The sequence below is a fragment of the Episyrphus balteatus genome, chromosome 3 (genome assembly GCF_945859705.1).
Source record: "Episyrphus balteatus chromosome 3, idEpiBalt1.1, whole genome shotgun sequence".
In the NCBI taxonomy this organism is placed as follows: domain Eukaryota; kingdom Metazoa; phylum Arthropoda; class Insecta; order Diptera; family Syrphidae; genus Episyrphus; species Episyrphus balteatus.
Window position 1 is genome coordinate 5,717,500 of NC_079136.1, and position 22,535 is coordinate 5,740,034.

At 30.5% G+C, this 22,535-nt stretch overlaps 1 protein-coding gene across 1 annotated transcript in view; it reads right to left on the reverse strand.

Annotated features, from left to right (window-relative positions):
• LOC129913294 (uncharacterized) overlaps positions 1–22,535 on the reverse strand; it is a 38,976-nt gene that overhangs the window by 4,066 nt on the left and 12,375 nt on the right. Inside the window, exons 2-9 of the mRNA XM_055991882.1 lie at positions 21,539–21,697; positions 20,987–21,476; positions 20,741–20,888; positions 17,071–17,152; positions 15,733–16,969; positions 15,426–15,675; positions 10,796–10,916; positions 28–666 (exon numbers count right to left, since the gene is read on the reverse strand). Of these exons, the coding sequence (XP_055847857.1) occupies positions 28–666; positions 10,796–10,916; positions 15,426–15,675; positions 15,733–16,969; positions 17,071–17,152; positions 20,741–20,888; positions 20,987–21,476; positions 21,539–21,697 (3,126 nt within the window). The remainder of the gene's footprint in view (positions 1–27; positions 667–10,795; positions 10,917–15,425; positions 15,676–15,732; positions 16,970–17,070; positions 17,153–20,740; positions 20,889–20,986; positions 21,477–21,538; positions 21,698–22,535) is intronic.

Sequence of the window (22,535 nt, forward strand, 5' to 3'; positions counted from 1 at the left end):
TTGGAAATGGAAGAAGAAAGTACTTACACAACTTCCTTATCTTTGTTCAAATAAGTCGACACGTAAAAGCCTCCATTGTCTTCACGTAACTTTCCCTTGTAGTTAATTACGACATCGTAGATTTTTCCCTTGACCAAAACCAAATTATCCGATGTGGTAAGAGTCAGAAATTCCGTATCAGCTGCATACGAATTAGTAAGTGCGGTAGATTTTCCAGCATCGTCAATAAGTTTAGCCTCTCCAATTTCCAATTGTCTAGCATGAACTACAACCTTATTGGTATCGGCTTCATCTACTCGAATCTTGATGGTAACCACTCCTTGAAAATTCAAATCGCCTGACTTAATTTTCGTTGTCAATTCTACGCCATAAGTTAAAGGATAGGTATTATTCGGCAAACGATAATCGGGTTCGTCAGCTTTTACTTTGATATCCTGAATATCCTCCCACAGTGAACGACGTTCATGATCCTGAAAAAGTGGAGGAATCCTTTTGATAGTTGACGATTGAACAATACTTCCTCCAATTGCAAGGAGGATTGTAGCAGCTAATATAAGCTGCTTATGGTTAGCCATGTTTGTGGCCGAAAAACAAAACTCGAAGTGAAAATTTTTAATTTCAGCGACCAACTTTATATGGAATTCAATTAAGATTGATTGCCAAAGTCTAATCAATAATATAGCTTATCTAAAATAGGGGACGTCTAATAAATTTTAAAGTCGCGCACTAATCTCCTTACAATACTTAAAAAAAATTCTTGGTAATAAAGATTTAAAATGATTAAGACCGATTTTGATAAGAATATCTGAAAGCCTTCCTAGGTTATATGATATTTAAGAATTAAAGTTATCAAAACTAAATTCACACGTAACGAAAAGTAGGTATTGATTTTATCATTTATCAATTAGAAAAGTGACAGTTTCATTTATTATTTCGGACATTTCCAGTTGGTTTAGAGTGGCTTTTATCATAAAGTCTATAGATTTTATTAATTTATTGTTTTAAACTTTGCATTCTTTGAAGGTTGTTTGAACTTCAATCGTGTTTTTTTTTTTTAACTTTTTCGTGATCGCAATGTTAATAGAGTGATTTGTATGTAAAATTTAAGTAGTTTCAAAAAATTCACTATGAATTTGATAAGAGGATAAGATTATCAAAGTCAAGGAAATGACTATTTTATTTTTTGGATTACGTCAATGAAAAGGAATTAGTTTAGACAAGTATGAAGCAGAAAATTAAAAATAGAACTCAATCAATTAATATGTTGACAAATATTAATGACACTAAAAGGTTTTAAATAATTCATCGCAGAAGAAAAACATAGTTCATTGCACTAAATCTTTCTATTGCTTTGACTGATAACGGGACTTTTGGCTACTGTACAAAAGTGAGGCCCCTTCTTTCTCATATTCCTTTAACTGCAAAAAGAATTTGTGCGATTGAAACATCATAGAACCAAGAGTAGTACGTAAGTAACGCTGTAACGTAGTGTAACGCTGTGCTTTTCTATATCGGAAAGGTTCATTGAAGCCTGCCGAAAATTGAACAAACCACTTTTTTTTAAAGAGTCTACCTTTGTATAATTTTTCGACAATATTCGAAAATTAGCAGCAATCATTCGGAAAAATAAAAAAATTAAAGAACTTTGCGGTCTTAGCCATGATCAGAAGTTCTTCTCCCGGCGTGTTATCTAGTGCTTAGACTGGTCCTAATTACTTAATAGGGAAGCTTTATCTGGAGTTTGATCGACTTATACATTCTAAACTGTTATTTATTTAAATTAATCAATATTTTTTTCCGCACATTTTGTTAACTTTCTGATGGATTAGCAATTGTCTTCTGCTGCTGCACGTTACTTTTGAATATTCAGCTCGGTATATTCTTTCAAATAAAACAAAAACTCTTCAAGTGTCTTAATTGTGCACCTGAAGGGGCTTTCAACTTTTGTTATCTTTTTATTTTCTAACAAAACGATCATTGGAATAAGAGCTTTAGGCCTGGTACTATTCACACGTGGTAGAAGTGAAACCTTAAAAAATCATTTTTCTTGCAAAAAAATCGAAAAAATCTACATTTTTTTATTCCATCACATTTAAATCCATTTTTTTATATGACAACCTATAATAAATTTTATATCATCTAAAAGCTCAATACATCCGCTCAAAATGTTTATATCGACCATGTCTATACAATATCTAAAAAAAAGGTAGAATTTTTTGAACCTAATCAGTTTTCATCAAAAAAGCAAAAAGTCAATCTTTTTTCTCTTCTTATAAGTCTTCAAATAAGTTAGAAAATTCAAAATGTACTTTTGATTTTTTTCATTTTTATATGCAAATTGCGATATTAGATTTAGTGTTTCACTCTATAATTCAGAAGTAACAAAAATGTAGTTAGGGTCTTTACGAGATTATGGACAGAATAGATCTTTACAGGTGTTTTGAGGTATTTTCAAGTTTTTTTTATTCAATTTAAGATTGTGAAACTTGTAGATCACGTATCGTTATGTGTGATATATTAAATGAAATGTAATATTATCAGCATTTGTATAAAAGTTAGATCAAATTTGTATGTGCTCTAGATCAAAAGATATAACGTGTTAAGAAATAGAACATTTTTTCACCCTTATCTCAAGATTTTGAATATTAAATTAATTAAAATTTTTCACAATTACAGATTATTTAATTAAAGTGACTTAGTCCACTTTCATAATCGAGGGCACATATGTATATGTAGCTTCCGATTGTTCACAAAAATTTTATAAAACCTTGACTCTTGAAGTAGTAGGAAATCGCTTTGTAAGTTAACGTGTACTTAAATGACATTTTTTTTTACGAATGTTACTATTGAAAATTATCTCCTTTTAACTAGTTTAAACATATTCTAAATTTTTGGTCTCATATTTGATAACAAGAAAAAATCAAAACAACTAATACACACGACACGACACTAGATAAAATCAGCGCCAATTTTGTCAACTTAAGTAGGTAAATGACAACCTTGACTTAAATAAAATCTAAAATTATGATGGAATGATTATTATTTTTGCAATCAAAATAACAACAATAATAATAATATTAATCAGGGACGTATAGGTACTTTAAAACAAGAAAAAGTCAATCTTTTATGGTTAGTTAATGCATTGCACTATAACGCTAGATTTCTGTATTCAGATTTATCCTGTTGTTTATTTCTTATGATAAAAGAACTACCCTTTTTGAGTTATCTCTCCAAAAAGTATAGAGTTTCCTAAAAGTTTCCAATTGTTGGTCTTCCAATCTCATTCTGAAACGTACAGAGAAATGTTTAAAATAAAAGTCTATAATTCTACATGAATAACACTATGGTCTGCAAGGAAATCCTCCTTTTAATAAAAACAAGGATTTTTGTATGCTGATTCCGAATCCGAAGTCAGAATTGGCCTAGAACTTCACATTAGGAATATCTCAAAATCCCATTTTTTGTTGTTGTTTTCGAAGCAATATTTTGGCATAATGTAATCTTTTTCAACTTAATTTTGTACGGTTAATAAAAACTTTTTAAATTCAGTTTCAATCTTCTCAATATCTCTTTTCTTCTTCAAGATATCTTAATTTAGTAGGTTTTGCATATCTTACCATAAAGAAACTGATGTTTATAAATATCTTTCTCCCTAGAACAAGGGTATACTTTTCTAATGGATTTTAGTGTGCTGATTTTGAATCCGAACTCAAAAAATTTCGATCAGCTCTGGTTTTTGAGATATAGTAGGTTTCTTTGAAATTTTCAAAAAAAAAAAAAACTTGATTTTGTGATTTTTTAATGCGTATATATCTCAAAATCCTGACGTGATAGAATTTGAACTTCGGATTCTAACTCAGCACATCAAAAACTCTAAGAAAAGTATACTTTTGTCCCTAAGAGAAACAAATCTGAAGCTTAGCAAGGCAGTTAATCGAATGGTTTATCACAAATAAGATATTTCTAAATAGAAAAATAGTATATAAAATTATAAAACACGTAAAAATTTTGTTTAATGTAGTAGAGTAACTAAAGCAAATTATTAGGTAACCCGGCCGAACAGCTCTGATTTTGACGATTTTTTTTTTTTTCAAACGTAGGTAATTAAAAATACTTTTAAGTCTATAGATTAAAAATTGCCGGTGTTGCTGTATTGTTTTTTAAAATTAATTTTTTTTTATCAAAATAATTTTTTTTGCTTAAATTTCATAAAACAAATAATAGCAAAAGATTCTCTAGGTAATTTAAGGAAAATATATAAGAGGCAGTAAGGGACAATCTTCCATCGTTTAAGCGATAAATGCAATTTTCTAACATTCTGACCTCAAACACAAAAAAAATATTTTGAAAACAACGGCAACACCTACAATATTTTAAAAAGCCAGAAGCTCATTCTTATTTCTTAAATTTAAATCCACTAAATTTAATCAAGACTTTTTGAAAAAATGGTCCTCAAACTCAGAATTAAAAAAAAAAAATGTTATTAGAAAGATTTAAAATTACTTTTTTCCAAACTCTTTCTAATAAAATATGAATTTATTTAAAAAAATGTTTGGCCATAAATATTATCAGTTGAATATCGAAGCAAAAAAGGTAAAATATATCACACTTTTGAAAAAAAAAAATGAAAAATTACTTCAATTTCAATGTTTTTTTTTATTAAAACTGAATTTTTGCATTGAAATAATTAATTTTCTCAAAGACTGTGGTAAATAGGAACTTTAAATTTTTGCTATTTAACTTTGTTGTATGGGTTATTGTTTGTATGGGCTATTAAATGAATAAAAAATAATTTTATGTTTAGATGTTGAACTTTAAAAAAAAAATAAGGTACATTTTTTTTCAAAACTTTTATTAAAAAAAGTTCTTCGAAAATGAAATACTTTTTAACTTTTTTCATAAACCGTAATACATATTGACATTTCCTTTTATAATTTGAAATCATAATAAATGCGGCCAAAAAAATTTGAAAATAAATGCATTTTATATTACGACCAAGTTTAAAAAACGACATGTTAAAATTTGTTCAATAATTTTTTTTTTTCAAAAATCTGAGTTTAATTACCATTCTTTCAAAAGCCGTTCTTTCAATTAACTTAATTTTAATTTTACATATATGACTAAGCTTCTGGCTTTTAAAAAATGTATATTTGAATATTGTAGGTGTTGCCGTTGTGTTCAAATATTTTTTTTTTTGTGTTTGAAGTCAATTAATAAGAAAATTGCATCTATCGCTTGAACTATGGAAGATTGTCCCTAACTCCCATATATTTTTTTTTCTTGAATTTCCTAGACAATCTTTTGGCATCAATTAATTTATGAAATTTAAGAAAAATTTTTGAAAAAAAATTTGTTTTTGTTCACAAAAATCTTCAATTAAATTTAAAAAATCAAAACGGCAACACCAGCAATTTTTAATCTATAGACTTTAAAGTATTTTTAATTACCGACGTTTGAAGAAAAATATCATCAAAATCTAAGCTGTTCGGCCGGGTTCCCTAATATTGCCAATTTTTGATCTTTAGTAACTCCACTATTTTACATTTTCCTTAATTAAGGTGTTTTTATTTCAAATTTGATGTCATATGACAGATCATGTTATGAGAAATAATTCCTCCAAATTTGAGCTTATTACGAATAATAGTTTTATTTTCGTACAAGGTCAGCCAAATGTAAAGGGTTATTTTCTACAAACTACTCATAATTTTAAAAAATCATTTAAAAAAAAATGGTACGTGCTAGAATTTTTCTGAAACCAGATTTAGATTCAGGAAAGTCAAAAATCTTTCATAATTTCAAAAAATTATTTGAAGGAGAAAAAAAATAAATTTTGCAGACGAAATTATGCACATCAAATTTTACGGAGTCTAGAGACCTTTAATTCTTGTTAAGTGATTATTAATTTATGTATTTTTAAATTTCGTGTAGGTATACTAATTTCACAAATGCGTTACCTTAGTTGGTCAAGTTGAAAACCTATTACATAGGCAACAATGTTCAAATACATTTTTATCATGAGACTGATTCTCTGGAAAACAATATTCTGTATTGTATGAAAACCAGTTACGTTACCAAAATACATATATTACAATGTTTCCGTGATTTGTGAACAATCCAATAAAAATTTGGATTATATAGCTTTTAGTCAAAAGTATTTCTGTGAACAACACTCGCTAATATCCTTACTGGTGTTACTTTGCATTAAAGCCAATAGGTTTTGTTCAGAAGAGGAGGGGGTAAGGTATTATTTTATGCATTTTTTTTTTTTGTGGAGCAAAAATTGATTTATTTTTATACATCACTTATGTACGTCTTATGTAAGTGTTAAAAACCTTAACCCGTCTTAATTACAAATCACATTTTCAAAGTCGGTACCCTTCATACTCTTAAAAACTACTATACGGATCTTTTTGAAATTTTGAACATAATTTATGAAGTAACGCTTCTGAGCTTTTTCAAATTTTCGCTATAAATCACGGTTTTCTCTTCAAAGTGTTCATTACCTTTTCGAAGCGTGTATCCAATCCACTCCCGTATTGACTTAATTCTCAAAAATCTGCAATGCCAGGCATTAGTTAGGTATCGATAAGATACCTTCGGTTCTTTTCTTGAACCGATAATCTACTCTTATACGATAATGGTTCGATTGAGAGAGTTACAACACGTAGGTATGTGTTCGATCGATATGGATTATTCTAATCAAAATCGCTTATCGTAAATTGAAGATATTATTAATTGGCTGATAAGCAATTGATCAAGTTAAAAAATATAAGTTCTTCGAAAAAGTAAATTATCTTCAGTTGTTTTTACCATGGCGTTCAGGCAGCTATTAACGATAACTGTCGTTATTTTTATAGCCGCTGGAGGAGTTACATCTTCAACTATAAAAGAATTGCCCCAAACTGCAATTGAAAGGGTAGGAACCTATTACCGATTACCAAATAATACAATTCCAATTCATTATGATGTAACGCTCACCACGAATGTCCAAACTGGAGATTTAAACTTTGAAGGCGAAGTGATTATTACAATTCGAGTTGAAGAAGCCAATACCAAGACTATTGTTGTTCATGCCCGGCAGTTGAAGAGTTTCGAAGCGTCACTTTTCGATGTCGTTGATAAAGCAACAACAAAACTTTCTTATGATTATTTCGAAGAAAATGAATTTCTGACTCTAAGACCAGTTGATAATTTAGAGCTGGTAAAAGGAAGATTCTATGAAGTCTCGATCAAGTATGAAGGAAAGTTGCGCGAAGATAATGGTGGTTTCTATGTGTCAACTTATACCAATTCAAATGGAAAAACTACGTAAGTACTTTATCATATAACTTCAAGACCTTTAAATCGATAAATCTTCTTGATTAGTAACATGGCTACAACACAATTTGCACCAACCGATGCTCGTCATGCTTTTCCATGCTATGACGAGCCTCCAAAACGGGCCAACTTCACCATCACAATCAATCATGATCCTTCAATGAAAGCTATTTCAAATATGCCAGAAGACACTGAAATGTCCAAACCTGGAAAAACTGTATTCCAACAAACACCAAATATGCCAACGTACTTAGTTGCTTTTATCATCTCAGATTTTGAGTCAACTTCTGCATGCTTGAATGACCTAACTCAAAGAGTCTTTTCACGTAATGGAACTCAAGCTGATCAAGAATTCGCCCTATTAACTGGCATACAGATGATTTCACGTTTGTCTGAATACTTTGGAATTCCATATATTTTACCAAAATTGGATCAAGTTGCTATTCCGGATTTTGCTGCTGGTGCTATGGAAAATTGGGGCCTTGTTACATATCGAGAGGAGAATTTGTTGTATAATTCGAAAAAGTCAACTTTAAGTACTCAAACTAAGGCGGCGAATATAATTGCTCATGAATATACGCATTTGTGGTTTGGAAATTTGGTAACAATTAAATGGTGGACATGGTTGTGGTTAAAGGAAGGATTTGCTAATTTTTTCTCATATAAAGCTGCTAATGAGGTAAGTAGATTTAAATATTACCTATGTAGTTTTTGACGTGATAACGTCTTATAAATCGATGAACAAAGCTCCGCACAAAATTTCAGCCCAATCGGTTAAAAACTGTAGGAGTTAGTTGGTCGCCCGATGGGAGCACAGAATTATACTATCATCCTGAACTACACCGCCATTTAAAAATTTCACATCATTAAAAAATTTTACATTAGCCTATTCTGTTACCTATTAATATACTTAATTAAACTAAACAAACACCAAAAGAAAATAATATTTCTTCTTTGTTTTATACGCTGATGAATATGACGCTCGATTTCATGGTTTACAAAGTGTTATTACCCCTTAAGGATTTTTAAAAATTCCGTCATTTAATAGGGTAAACAGGGGTAAAACGGAAAGATGAAATTTGGGCTAAAATCTAAACGTGAATTTGTAAAGAATTGATTTTTTTTTTGCTATAGATAGATGAGATTAATTTAAGAATAACTGCATTTAAGAAAAAAAATCTAAAAAATTTGAAACTTGGCTATAACGTTGTACACGTGTTGGGGCTATGACAAAATGATGATTTTGGGTAAAGGAATTTTTTTTTTTGACAATTCTAAAGATGCCAAGTGAAAGATGAGTGAAAAAAAATTAGGGGTCTGATACGGATTTTTTTCCGAAATATGAATTTTTGAAAAACACCTTGTTTTTTAGGGGTATTTTTGTGTAATTTTTGATTTTTAGCTTTTTTTTGGAGCGTTCAAAAAATCTCAAACTTATAGGACACGTAGGTTGGCATTATGCATACATGTGCAAAAACTTGGAATCGTTTAGTGAGTTTTAACTGAATAACGGAAGAAACAAGTTTATAAAAAACACGTTTTTTGACCGTTTTTAACCGATTTTCATGGTTTTTTTATTTTTATCTTTTTTTCTTTAATATATACAGAAATAAGGTATAGATGGTAATGATAGACCATGACTACGACTATATGTATGCGAATTTTCAATCATTTTCGTAAACACAATTTTGAGATAACGGTAAAATAAAATTTTAGAATTCAACAGGTTATAACTTTTGACCAAGAGCAGATAGAAATTTTATTAAACTTTTGCGAGCATCCTGATACAAATACCTTTCATTTGGTATATCACACATAACGGTAGACTAACTACAAGCTACACAATGTTAAATCAAGAAACTTGCGAAAAACCTCAAAACACCAGTGGAGATCTGTTGCCCCCCGAAAAGCCAACAGTGTGGGAAGTACAGTAATCTCAGTCTGGAAATTCGACATGGTTGACTTTAAAAAATTCTTACTTCTCTTGTAGGCATCTTTGAAATGAGATTGAAACGTCATATGAAAGGTGAAATAATAAGCTTTCACATGGTATATATTTTTTATAGGTTGGTAAACAAAAAAATTGATTCCATAGCCTGAGAACATAAAAATAAATGTGTTTTTTTTGCTTTTTTTAATGAAATTTGATCGAGTTCAAAAAATTCTAGCTCTTTTTGTAGAAGTCTCATAGACCTGATCGATATATATATTTTGAGCAATAAGCTTTCAGATGGTATAAAACTTTTTATAGGTTGTTGGAAAAAAAATGGAATTAATGACGTGAGAAGATAAAAATTCATATTTTTTTTGCTTTTTGATGAAAATGATTTTTTTCAATGAATTATTTTTATACTTTTTGCGCATTGTACAAATTTAAAAATGGTTTTATTCTTAAGAATAAATTCTTGGCTTTTAAATTGCATAATTTTTTTTGTAAGCTTTTAAAATAAAAAAAATAATATAATGAGAAAATAAAAAAGGTATTTTTCTTTAGCTTTTTCTTGTAAATTATGATTGTTTGAAAAAAGTAAACGCTTCAATTGACTCATTTTAAACAAAAGCACACAGCCATTTCGCAATGTCGCTTTTCAACATGTGCTTTTGTGAAATATGTATTTTCTTACAAGTCTTTAATTTTCTAGGTCTATCCCGAATGGGATATCGAACAAATGTTCATCATAGACGAATTCCAAAAGGCTCTATCAATTGACGGTGAGAACAATACACGCCCAATGACTCATTATGTTGAAAAACAAAAAGACATTCGTTCACTTTATGATACAATTGCATATTCCAAGTCCGGGACAGTACTTCGTATGTGGCAACATGCATTAACTGATGAAGTTTTTCGAGCAGGTCTAAACAAATACTTGGTCAAAAAGTAAAGTTTGCATTCAAATTTAATTTCTTACAAAAAAACTTATTATTGACTTTTAGTAAATTCACTGGTGCTGAAGAAGATGATTTTTTCGATGCACTTTCTAAAGCAGCAAAAGATGTTAATTTCCCATTACCAGATACAATTCATCTTATGATGAAAACTTGGACCAATCAAGGTGGTGTTCCACTTTTAACAGTCGAAAGAAATTATGAAAATGGATCTTTTAACATCAGACAGTCTTCTTTTCACAATGGTCCAGCTTTAGTTGATGATAAATTATGGTATATTCCAGTAAACTTTGTCAGCAAAAATATTTCCGACTTCCGACAAACTACAGCTGATTTTTATCTCAAAAATCGTTCTGTTGATATTGAAGGTAAACTCTCCGCCGAAGAATGGTTGATTTTGAATAAACAATCTACTGGATACTATCGAGTTAATTATGACGAAAAAAATTGGGACCTCATCACCGATAGCTTGATTGAGAATCCTAAAAAAATTCATACCCTAAACAGGGCATCCCTCTTATTCGATGCGTACAGCTTCAGTACAACTTCACGCCTTCAACACAAGTACCTCCTGCGTTTGATGACTTACCTGAGAAATGAAGACCAATATGCTCCTTGGGCAACAGCTGATTCAATTCTCACAACTTTCGATATGTTTTTCAGGGAAGATGTTCCATATCGTTCATTCCAGGCCTTTGTAGCTGATATCACTGGAAATGTTTACAATCAACTTGGTATGCAATTTTCTACTGGAGAACAACATTTCACGAATAATGTCCGTGAAATTGCTATCAATTGGGCTTGTAATGCTGATATTAAAAGTTGCTTGAGTGAAAGTTCGAACAAACTCACTGATCTCGTAGAAAAAGGAGTTGAAATTGAACCGAATCTTCAATCTGTGATATATTGCAATAGTCTGAAGAATGCTAACGAAGCTGAATTCAACTACCTTTATAATCGTTTGATGAGATCTGAAGAACAAGCTGAAAGAAAAATTCTTATTTCTGCTTTAGGATGTTCTTGTAACTCCACTCATTTAAAGAAATTTATTGAAAGCTCAATAGATGAGGAAGTAAGTCTTCGATCACAGGAAAGAATAACACTTTTAAGTTCTGTTTATTCAAAAAGTCATTTGGGACTAAGTGTTTGCATTACTTTTCTTCGAGATTATTACAATAAATATGCCGCTTTAAATAGTGGCTTTAAAGGAGCTAATCCACTTGATGCTGATATCAAAGGAATGTCGAAATATGTTGTTGATTCAGATATGGCCGAATCGGTAAGTTTAAAACTTATTTTTTTCTGTTGTTACTTGAGACAATTAAAACATATTTATTTTTCAGTTGATGTTTTTAGTGAAACTTGTTAAAAACCATCCAAGTGTTTCGGATAATCTAGAAACAACAGTCATTGCAAATATTGATTTTAATTTTGCATGGATTAATACAAACAAAAAGCCTTTATTGGAGTGGCTTACTGAAAACTATAAGATCTCAGGAGCTAGCAAAAATACTTTTGGCATAATTTTACCGACATTTGTTGCCATGTATTATTTTATTGTGAGATTTTTCTAGTTATTTGATGAAATAAAAATTAATAAAATATGTAACATTTATGTTGATAATAAAGTCAAATAAATATTTCACTTTCTGACAAAAATGTTTTTGAAGTGAAAACTTCTTTAGTATCGTAGTGATACAATGACACAATCTTAAATTGAAAAATTTAAAAAAAAACCTCAAAACATCTGTGGAGATCTGTTGCCGTCTTGCCGATGACCAGCCACCAGTCAGTGTAGGAAGTACCGTTATCTCAGTTTGAAATTTCGCCATAGTTGGTTTTAAGAAATTCTTCCTTTTTTTTTGTAGGCATGGTAGAAATATGAATTATACGTCATATAAAAGGTGAAACAACTATTTAACATTTAATAAATTTTATTGGTAAGTTTTAACTTGTTTAATAGAAAGTTGTTAGGATATATGCCAATTTCCAATAGTACAAACCAAATTTTCAATTTCGAAAGAAACAACTGTCGGACTTATAAATTCTTAAGTGTGCATGTGCATATTAGAACGATGAATTATTGAACTTTATATAAAATCACTGGATGTTGGGCAAATCTAAAATATCCCACTAGAAGTATAAAGCGCCCCCTTCCTGGAAAAGAAATTTCTGGAAGTGAAGACGAGAACCTTCGAAGACATTCTCGAACTTCGAACTTGAAGTATAAAAGCTTAAAGCGGAAACTGACCAGAAACTCCACAAATAGAAAATTTTGAAAAAAAAAAAAATAAGTGACAAAAGAGTGAAAATTCTCCATTTTTTATTTGCGATATTGTAGGTATAAATTAAGTTATGCATTCGTACAAAAAAAAAAAGAATGGCAAAAAAGTGGGTCCCGGAAGTCCGTCTGTATGTCTGTCCGTCTGTCTGTATACAAACCTACAGCCTAAACGGATGGACCGATTAACATCAAACTTGGTATATATATGTATTTTGTACATATTATTTTATTTATTTTAATTTTTTCCTATTTTGTTTCTTTTCCTTTTTCGGAAATGAAAATATTATTTTGATTGAAAAAGAACACATTTTTTTATTTTCATCCCATGGCCCGGCCAGGAATCGATCCCACCAAGTCAGCACCTTACCAGTAGACCATACTCGAATATTAAAGATATTGCATTGCATATCTGCAGGATAAAAGCTTTGCATACTTATTGGTGAAAAACATTGCATACTTGAGAGATGAAAACATTGCATACTTACAAGAACCTCTTGGAACAGGTCTTATGAAAGCCTTCTGTCACTTGAAAATAGAAGGCTTCTTTAGAACGGTTCAAACAGGGGTTATAAAGGTCTTCTTTAACTTATATTTACAAGTCTTCTTCTGAACACTTCCAGATAGCCTTAAGGAGACCTCCTTTTTTTCTAAAATGGATGATTTGCGTAAGTAAGCCTTAAACTAAACGTATACAGACTATAGCTCGCCGAATCGAAGAAAATAGACCTTATGCAAGTAAAATTGTTACTTGGGATAGAACCGTTTTTTTTTTTTTATCCGATTTGCTCCCAAATTTTGTACCTACATTTATTTGATTTCAACCAAACTTTTTATAAAAAACATTTATATAATTTTAATATAAGCCAAAAATAACATTTTGAAAAAATTAGTTTTTGGATTTAAAAAAAAATTTGAATTTTTTTTTTTTTTTAAATCAAATTTTCGAAAACGGAACATTGAATTAAAAAAAAAATATTGGTTATAGACGTTGATTAGTGATTTCTACAAAATGACATACCAATTTTATTTTAAAACTTATTTCCAAAAAATCTTTTATAAAAAATTAGTTTTTTAAAAAACCAAAAATTAAAAAAAAAATATTTTTGGATTAAAAAAAAAAAATAACTTACTTTTTCAATAATTCGAAAACAGACCGCAGAATTTTTTTTTTATTTTCGGTTTTACATATTGATTAGAAATTGCTTATAATCATTTTTACCAAAAAAACAAAACCGACTTCCATCGATCAAAACTGGGTTTTATGGTTTTTCTCATAGTTTCTATAGCAATAACTGAACGAAATTGAAATGGGACCACACTGCAGGCCCCAGCTTTCCATTACAAAATTGGTTCACGTAGTCCAAAGTTATGAATTAACAAACATAAAAAAAATACAGACGAATTGAATACCTCCTCCTTTTTGGAAGTCGGTAAAAAAATAGAATTTTTTCTCAAAAAATTATTTTAAAAAAAATTGGATTGTGAAATTGTAGTCTGAAAATTGTTTTTCTCTTTGTACATTCTATATTGATGTCTTAATTTCTTAAGAAGATAAGGTTAAATTACTCTGGCCTGGCAGCCCTATGATTTTATCTAAAATTTTAAAATTTCCCGTTTTAAATGGCGGCTTTAAATTTATTGGAGGGTGCAAAAATTGGGCCATTATTCTTTAATTGTTCTTTTTTTTTTTTTGGTGATTCCTGGCACCCTTTTTCCATACTTTGACTTCTGTAAACACGGTGTGCATTATTATTGCTGTATATGACCTTGGATTTTCGTCTCTAGTTCGTTGGTCCAATTTATGCACACTCCTTTAAAATTTGTATCTGATTTGATATGATGTCCAATGCTAACTTCTTGTCATTTAAAAGCGTCTCAATTTTTCTTCCTGTGCAATTTTGTGATTTAACTTTTAGTACTAAAGTTCAAAATAATTATTTGAACACAAATTTATAAACTCCTGCTCAAAATTAACGCACACATTTTTCGTCTGAAGTTATACCCCTGCATCTTATTTTAAAAGGCTTTAAAATTCTTTGGTGCATTTTTTTGTGTTTTGTTATTGTTTAGCAAGTCGAAAAAATGCTAAACTGCAACAGTATTATCAACCAAAAAAAAGATAAACCAAATTTAACAATTCAAGGTCTGAAAACTGATTATAAAATAATTTTTATTTTAAAGAAGAAAAATTTAAAAAAAATGGAAGCGGGTGACGGTTCTTTCCCATAATTGTATGCAATACTTGGTATAGTCTCCTCTAGCGCATATGACAACCTGGAGTCGTTTGTCCATTCCACTAAGTAACTTTTGAAGGTTTTGTTTTAACACTTCTTTCACTGAAGTTTTCAGTTGATCAAGACTGCTTGGAGGTGTATTTCGGTCGCGAATGCATCTTTTCAATATTTCCTACACATGTTCTATTGAATTCAAATCCAGATTTCTGTGTGGTTAATCCGAAGCTGGAATATTAAAATCTTGAAGCATGCATTATCGTGCATCAGACTAAACTGTGGACCAAATCTAGGGGTGATTGGAACCAGATGCTGTTCGAGGGCATCAGTCAAGTATTTTTGGGTACTTAACTTAGGTCTAGAAAGGCTCGCTAACTCCGTAGGTGTTGTAAAGCAGATTTAACTCCATGAAATTTTATGACTCTTCTTTAAAAGGCTCGCGGGTTAACAGACAGACTTCAGCAAATCTCTCCCCAAATCGTCCCGACAAACATATTATTCCATACCTTTAATTTAAGATCACTATTGTCTCATTTGAGAAAATAACCATGATGCTGTGGCATAAAGTAATAGCAGGACTTTACTTTAAAATAAATAGGATGTGCGTTAAATTTGAGCAGGAGTGTAGTTTATGTACATAAAAAAAGTTTAAAAAAACAACTTAATTTTATTTAACAAAAATAAATCTCACATCTAAACAAAACTAATTAATTTACTAATAAAACCCGCTGCAACAATATACCGGGCAGCCGTCAGACTTGGCCTAATTTTCGAACTTGCCGCACTTCGCGCTTTACGATTTGATCGTTCATAATTACTTAGCCATACAGATATGCTCTCCTCATGTTTCTTCTTAAAATGTTCAATCTGCCTTATTCTCGATCCAATTTTCAAATCTTCAGTTTTTGGTGCATCACGGAAATATTCTTTAATATCTGCTAGAAGCTTCAAGAACTAATAAAAAAGAAACGTTAGTACGGTCTTGATGTATTTTGAAATAAATTCACAAACCTCTTCTTTTTGTCCGCCTTCTTCCGAGACATAATTACAAATCCTTGTCAATGAATATTCCACAACACTCGAAGTTTTGAACAATGTCTTGTAATTATCACGCAGAAATTCCATTATAACAGGCCTCGAGAAATAATTCGAAACATAAAAGAATGACACATATTGCATTTTCTCAAATTCTGTCATGGCTTCATGTGTCGAATTCTCTCCCAACATAAAATTAAGAAAGTATTTGAGACTTTCCTTTGACTCGACACAACGAATTGCATAAATGATGTCGTCATAATCCTCGGCACTCACATTCGGAGCAGTCATCTTTTCCAGTAAATTCTGGAATTCTTTGGTAGAAATGTATTTGACGCCTTGACACAGTGCAATATCTCTAACAGCAGTCTCTATATCCTGGCCATTGTAGAAATATTCCTTCGCTAAAGCTTCGGTATACGAAAGACAATCGGTCAAATCAACTTTACATGCAACTTCAATAACCTTCGATCTTGTGATGGAATCAATAGCCGTTTCCGGAAGTCGACGAATCCGCTGATAGATCTCCCCAACAATATCACGAATGAAACTTTTGAACATTTCAAGTGCGGAGCTTCCATAAAGCTTCGATAACAATTCTAATATAAAATCTGAAGCAGTATTCCATGGCATAAGATCTTGCTCGTATTTGAGATATTGCAAAGCCGAAAGGAGAGCATTCATATCGCTAATATCTCGATCTGTGAATTCGGTAAGGTCCCGAAACAACAAAGCTCGATTAAACATGTGAATCTTCTGATAATCAGTATTTAGTTGATCTGCTATCAGCCCGTAATTTCGATCATCATAGACCACAAAGAATAACCCAGTTTGCTGCTTATTAACAATCAACCATTCATTGTTCGTAATATTCAAATTGATATCATTTATATGAAGAGTTAATTCCTTATGCGGCGGAAGAATAATATCAGCTTCAGTTTGATCAAAATTTGGATTCGAAGCAGTTGCAAAACTCAATGGTATCCACCATCTTTCATGCGAATGATGTTTACTATTCGATCTTTGTCGAAATGTAATAGTTCCATTGTCATAATTTCGAGTAACTGTTACAATTGGTATTCCAGCATTAACAGTCCATGAACGCCATATTGATGAAATTTTATCAGAATATTTGAAAACATTTTGTTCGTCTTCATCGATGACAGTTTGAAGGGCTCCATATAAATCATTCTCATCTGCTACAGAATATTGACTTTAAAACAATAAATCTTACTTAGGTTTTCATTAAGATACTTTAGAGTAAAAATTTATTGGAAAGGGTGTTTTTTTTGCTGGTTTAGCTTTAATACTTACAATTTATTTAAATAGAAGGCAACACCTTTGATGAATGTTTTGAGACCGATTGCGTGGTGGAACATTTTTATAACACTGGCAGCTGAAAAAAAAAAAATAAAAGATCTTCCATTTAGTTCTGAAAGCCAATGCTAGTATCAAATTAAAATGACTTCATATTATAAAGGAAGGCTGTATGTACATATATGTATAGTTATAAATCACCTATCACTATCTAAAAAAAAAACCCTTTATTCTTGCTTTCTATCCCAAATTCAATGTTTTTACCAAATTTCATTAGGGTGGCCCATCAATTTTGTTTTCACTAAAAACAAACACCCTTTTAACCATGATATTCTTATAGATACTTTAGATTCTTGTTTCTACACGGAGAAAACAGACCACATAGAATTAAGCGGATCGCACCTTAATTTAAAAGGATTTCTGCATGGTTTTTTGCTAAGATGACTTTCACCTTAAATTAAGGTGACAAATCACATTAATTTCTTAAATGAGCAAATTAAAAAAGAAAAAAAGAAAAAAAAAACTGGCAGTCACCGGGGATCGAACCTACAATTGTTGGGTCATAGGCCAGTGCCTTACCGCTGTGCTATCTCACTGTTGAAAATGAGTATGACAAACTGCAACTAAAGCTAAAGTGTGACTATAATTTTAAAATTTTTATTTTTGGTCGTTTTTTTTAAGATGAACATATACCACTCATTTTATAGGACTTATCGCGGATTTTCCTTAGTTCCCCAAAAAAAAAACACCCTTTCACCTAAACCATTTTTTTAGACTGCTTAGATTCTTGGTTACTGTTATAAATAAAACATTTTTACCAATTTTCATTGGTGTAATATGTTTTCCCCAGTTTTTGTGGTAGTACTAATTCCGAATTTTATCAATTCTTAAAAAAAAAGAGGTTGTCTGTAAATAGACCAGTGCCGATGCCTTCAAAAACATTAAAAAGTACAAAAAAATCATAGTAGGATGAAACCCATTGGAAAAGGAGGTGAATATGATGAAAATTAAAGGAAAAATAAATTACGGACGAGCCGAGTTCGGGAAGTGGGTGGGTTGAGTTTTTAATGGTAAAAAATGGTATAGCTTGATTTCCGGCAAAACTACAAGTCCTATAGAAAAAAGTTGTATGACAAAGTTGTAGGTAAGAAAAAGATCTACAACTTTTGTATCAACAATTTTTCACATAACCTCAAAATTTATGTGAAAATTCAAAAAACCGAGTTTTTGGTTTTTTATTTTTATCTTTTTCAAAAACAAAAATTTTTCTACAAAATTATGTGAAAACTTACCTTATTATATCCCAAATACACTGTAATTTATTTGATTTAAAATATTAATTTGTTCACCTTATTTTGACTTAATACCAAAAAAACACCCAAATTTTCAATCGAAAATTCACTTGTCAAAATATCATTTATTTATCATTTATTTTATTTTACAACCGTGTAAACATACAATTTTAAAGGACATTCAATAATCTGAACTCGCAATATAAATTATTTTCTAATCTAATGGATTGGGTCATTGGGAGACAATTTTTAATTGTCACATGTTTTAGTCTAAGACATCTTACAATTTCTAATGAAAAGCCAATTCCTTAAAATAGTATTCTGATTGATTTAAACATTTTCAAATGGATACCTTTTTTCAACCGTATGAACGGGCAATAATAGTAATAGTATTTTATGAAATTTCACTGTAAGTCAATTGTCGAACAATGAATTTGTAAGACTTTGGGATAAAAGCCTCCCCTCCAGCCATGTGAATCGAATGTTGGAAAAACGGATGAGCCAAAGGGTAATGTCTTGCCACTTGTGTCACTTTTAAATAAAAAATCGAAAAAATTAATTTGAACCTTTAAAATCTTAAAAATTCTGTTTCGATCTTATTCAAAGCTTATTCACTAATTTGCTTACCTCAATTCTATGTATCTACTTATTAAAAAATCATATTAAATCAACCAAAAGCATTTCAAGTAAAGAAATTTTGTAGCGAAAATAGCATGAAGCCAAAATATTAGGGGTCACTGTGGTGTATACTTGTTTTTTTCGATTTTAAAATTTTTTTGGATGAATGTTTATTAGGGTGGGTCAAAAAAAATCGAAATTCTTTTTTTTGATTTGGTACTCCGAAAAATCGATTGCTAGACACCTCTGTTATATACACACCAAATATGAGCTCTTTATATTAATGGGAAGGTCCTCCGCTTTTAAATTTTCCATTTTTGCATCAAGCTTCAACAAAAAAAAATTATTTTTTTTATAAATCGACTTTTTTGCAAATTTCTTTGCTTATTCTTGTAGGAAATTGAGTGCTCTACAAAAAAGACCTCATACTCTTTTTTCGTTTATCTGACCGTTTGATAGATATTTGAGGTCCAAAAATCGAGAAAATCTTTAAAAATTCGTTTTTTGTTCTTAATTTTGTAACAAATTGAAAAATTATAATAAACAAACGCGCAAGACTTATTCTTGTATTAAACAGATTGTTCCACAAAAAAGGTCTTATTATTTTTTTTCAATAATCTAACCATTCTAAAGATATTCGAGGTCAAAGTTAAAAAAAAATATGAAAACATTTTTTACTTTTCAAAATTTTCTAATTCACTGAAAATTCAATATTTTCAAAATAGCAAGATGTTTTCTTGTAGGGGCTTAAACGTTCTATAAAAAGTTCCTTAGCAGCAAATTAATTTCTTTAACCGTTTAGAAGATAATCGTATTCAAATCGCAATGCATACTTGTATCAAGAAAACTATTGAAATCAGTAGGCATTAGTTTGGATACGAATATCTTCTTAACGGTTAAAGCAATTAATTTGATGCCACGGAACTTTTTATAGAACGTTTAAGCCCCTACAAGAATATATCTTGCTAATTTGAAAATAATGAAGTTTCAGTGAATTGGAATTTTTTTTAAAATATAAAAAGTTTTTTATATTTTTTTTTTTAACTTTGACCTCTAATATCTTTAGAATGGTTAGATTAATGAAAAAAGTTAACAAGACCTTTTTTGTGGAGCAGTCAATTTCCAACAAGAATATGTCTTCAGCGTTTGATGATTATAATTTTTCAGTTTGTTACAAAATTAAGACCAAAAAACGAATTTTTAAAGATTTTCTCGATTTTTTTACCTCAAATATCTATTCAACGGTTAGATAAACGAAAAAAGTGTATAAGGTATTTTTTGTAGAGCGTTCAATTTCCTACAAGAATATGCAAAGAAATTTGCAAAAAAGTCGATTTATAAAAAAAAATAAATTTATATGGAAAATTTAAAAGCGGAGGACCTTCCCATTAATATAAAGAGCTCATATTTGGTGTGTATATTCCAGAGGTGTCTAGCAATCGATTTTTCGGAGTACCAAATCAAAAAAAAAGAATTTCGATTTTTTTTGACCCACTCTAATGTTTATATAATATATTTTTTTATGATTTGTGCTTATAGCTAGCAGGCTTATGCATTTAGGTGCAAAAAATACAATTCTATTACTATTTTAAATTTCGAAAAAATGCATTTTGAAAATATGTTCCAATGAATCTAATGGAGTCGTTTAACAAAACTTCAAACAAAGATTCTGGTTAAAATAACGAGAATTCAATAAAATATGGCGTCCAATATTACATTAAATCTTATACACTCTCAATTATTTATAATTAACTCACATTTTTGATAACAAACCACATCAAATGTAGATTTAATGTCAGCTTCCTTCTCTACATACTGCGTCATTGCATGTGTAATTGGCCAATGTATTATAACATCTACCTCCTTTTGAATAAATAGCTCCATAATTTTCCATTCAGGATGAACCTGCAATTCAAAATGTTCAAAACCTCAAATTTAATAAATTCTCAAAATAAAATTATTAGTTTTTAATTATTATATTAAATGAAGATAAGTGTTGTTACCAACTCGGTCGTAATGTAGCCAAAATATGTGGCAAATCCTTCATTCAACCATGCATAAGTCCACCATTTGGGCGATACCAAATTACCAAACCATTGATGAGCGATTTCATGGTTTTGTACATTGGTCATTTTGATTGTAGTTTGACGAGCACTGCCTCCCTCAAAAGCTGAGAGTAAATTTTTCGTATTGTATGTAATTAGACCCCAATTTTCCATAGCTAAGCCATAGGTTTTATCCAAACGAATATGATCTAATTTTGGCAAAGGATACTTTATTCCAAGATAATTTTCCAAAGCTGTCACAGATGCTATTGCATTTTTAAGAGCTTTTTTTCCTTGATCTTTGGATCTTGGTGGGAAAAAAACTCTATGATCAATGCCATTGACAAATTCACTTATATGTTCATAGTTGGATACAACAAAGGCAATCAGATAAGTTGACATGACGGGGGTTTCTTGAAATGTTGTTGTTGTCATTTCTCCATTGGAACTGAAATAAAAATTGATGTGATTGTAAAAAATTGAAGTATAAGTTGCCTTGATTGTTTTTACCCTGGGATAAGTTTTCCATCTACTGGCATATTTGACAAAGCCGAATAGGTACTTCCATGTGTAATACTGATCACAAATGTTGCCTTAAATGATGGTTCGTCAAAACATGGAAAAGCCAATCGAGCACTAGTTGGTTCAAATTGAGTTGAGGCAAGAGGTCTGAAAAAAATAAATAAAACAAGAAATATAGTTTTAGCAGTTGACAGCAATTTAAAGCAATGATGCATTAGGTACATTAAACAAGTTCCAAACGTAAGAAGCCAACGTTTTGAGAGTAATCATTTTTGCTTCCAAGAAGAAAAGAAGAGTAACATCAGAGAAATCAAATAGATCATTGAGTGGAATCTAAAATACTGGAACCAAACTAGCACAACGGAAGCAGCCAATTAAGCCACATAAATAGTTACTGGGAAGTCATACGAATGATAGTAAAAATATTTAGTTTTAGCGGAAGGAAAAAGCTTTTTCTGATCATGAAGAAAGTCAGAGCAACCAAGACCATCATCAACTCGTTTTTAAGAAAAAACTTCTATAAATTTTTGTTCCTCCCGAAAAATTTCTGTTCATCAATACTGACATCGAAGGGAAAATAGATTTGAGGGGTAAAAAGCTTCGTGGTAGAATTTTAGGCAAGGTATGTGATAACGCTTACCGTAAGACTGAAGGATATCTAACCAGGAAGAAATTTCTCATAGTGATCTACAGAAATAAAAATAAGGATCAGAAGTTCGTTAACGAAATAAAATAATTGCACTATTATTTTTTGTCTGTTTTCGGCCTCTTTCGGCTTTGGGAGCATAAGAAACAAAGACTTTCACTGTACCAACTGTCCCTGACTTTCAATGAACGAAAGCCTGACCATTATCAGCATTTACTTAACCCTCTGTAGGCACACACCTCTTTTGCGAATTAGGTTTATACTTTTTGATGTCAATAGAACTTTTTTCGGTCACAATATTTTCTAGAGAATCAAGTATGAAATTGCTGTAGAATATTC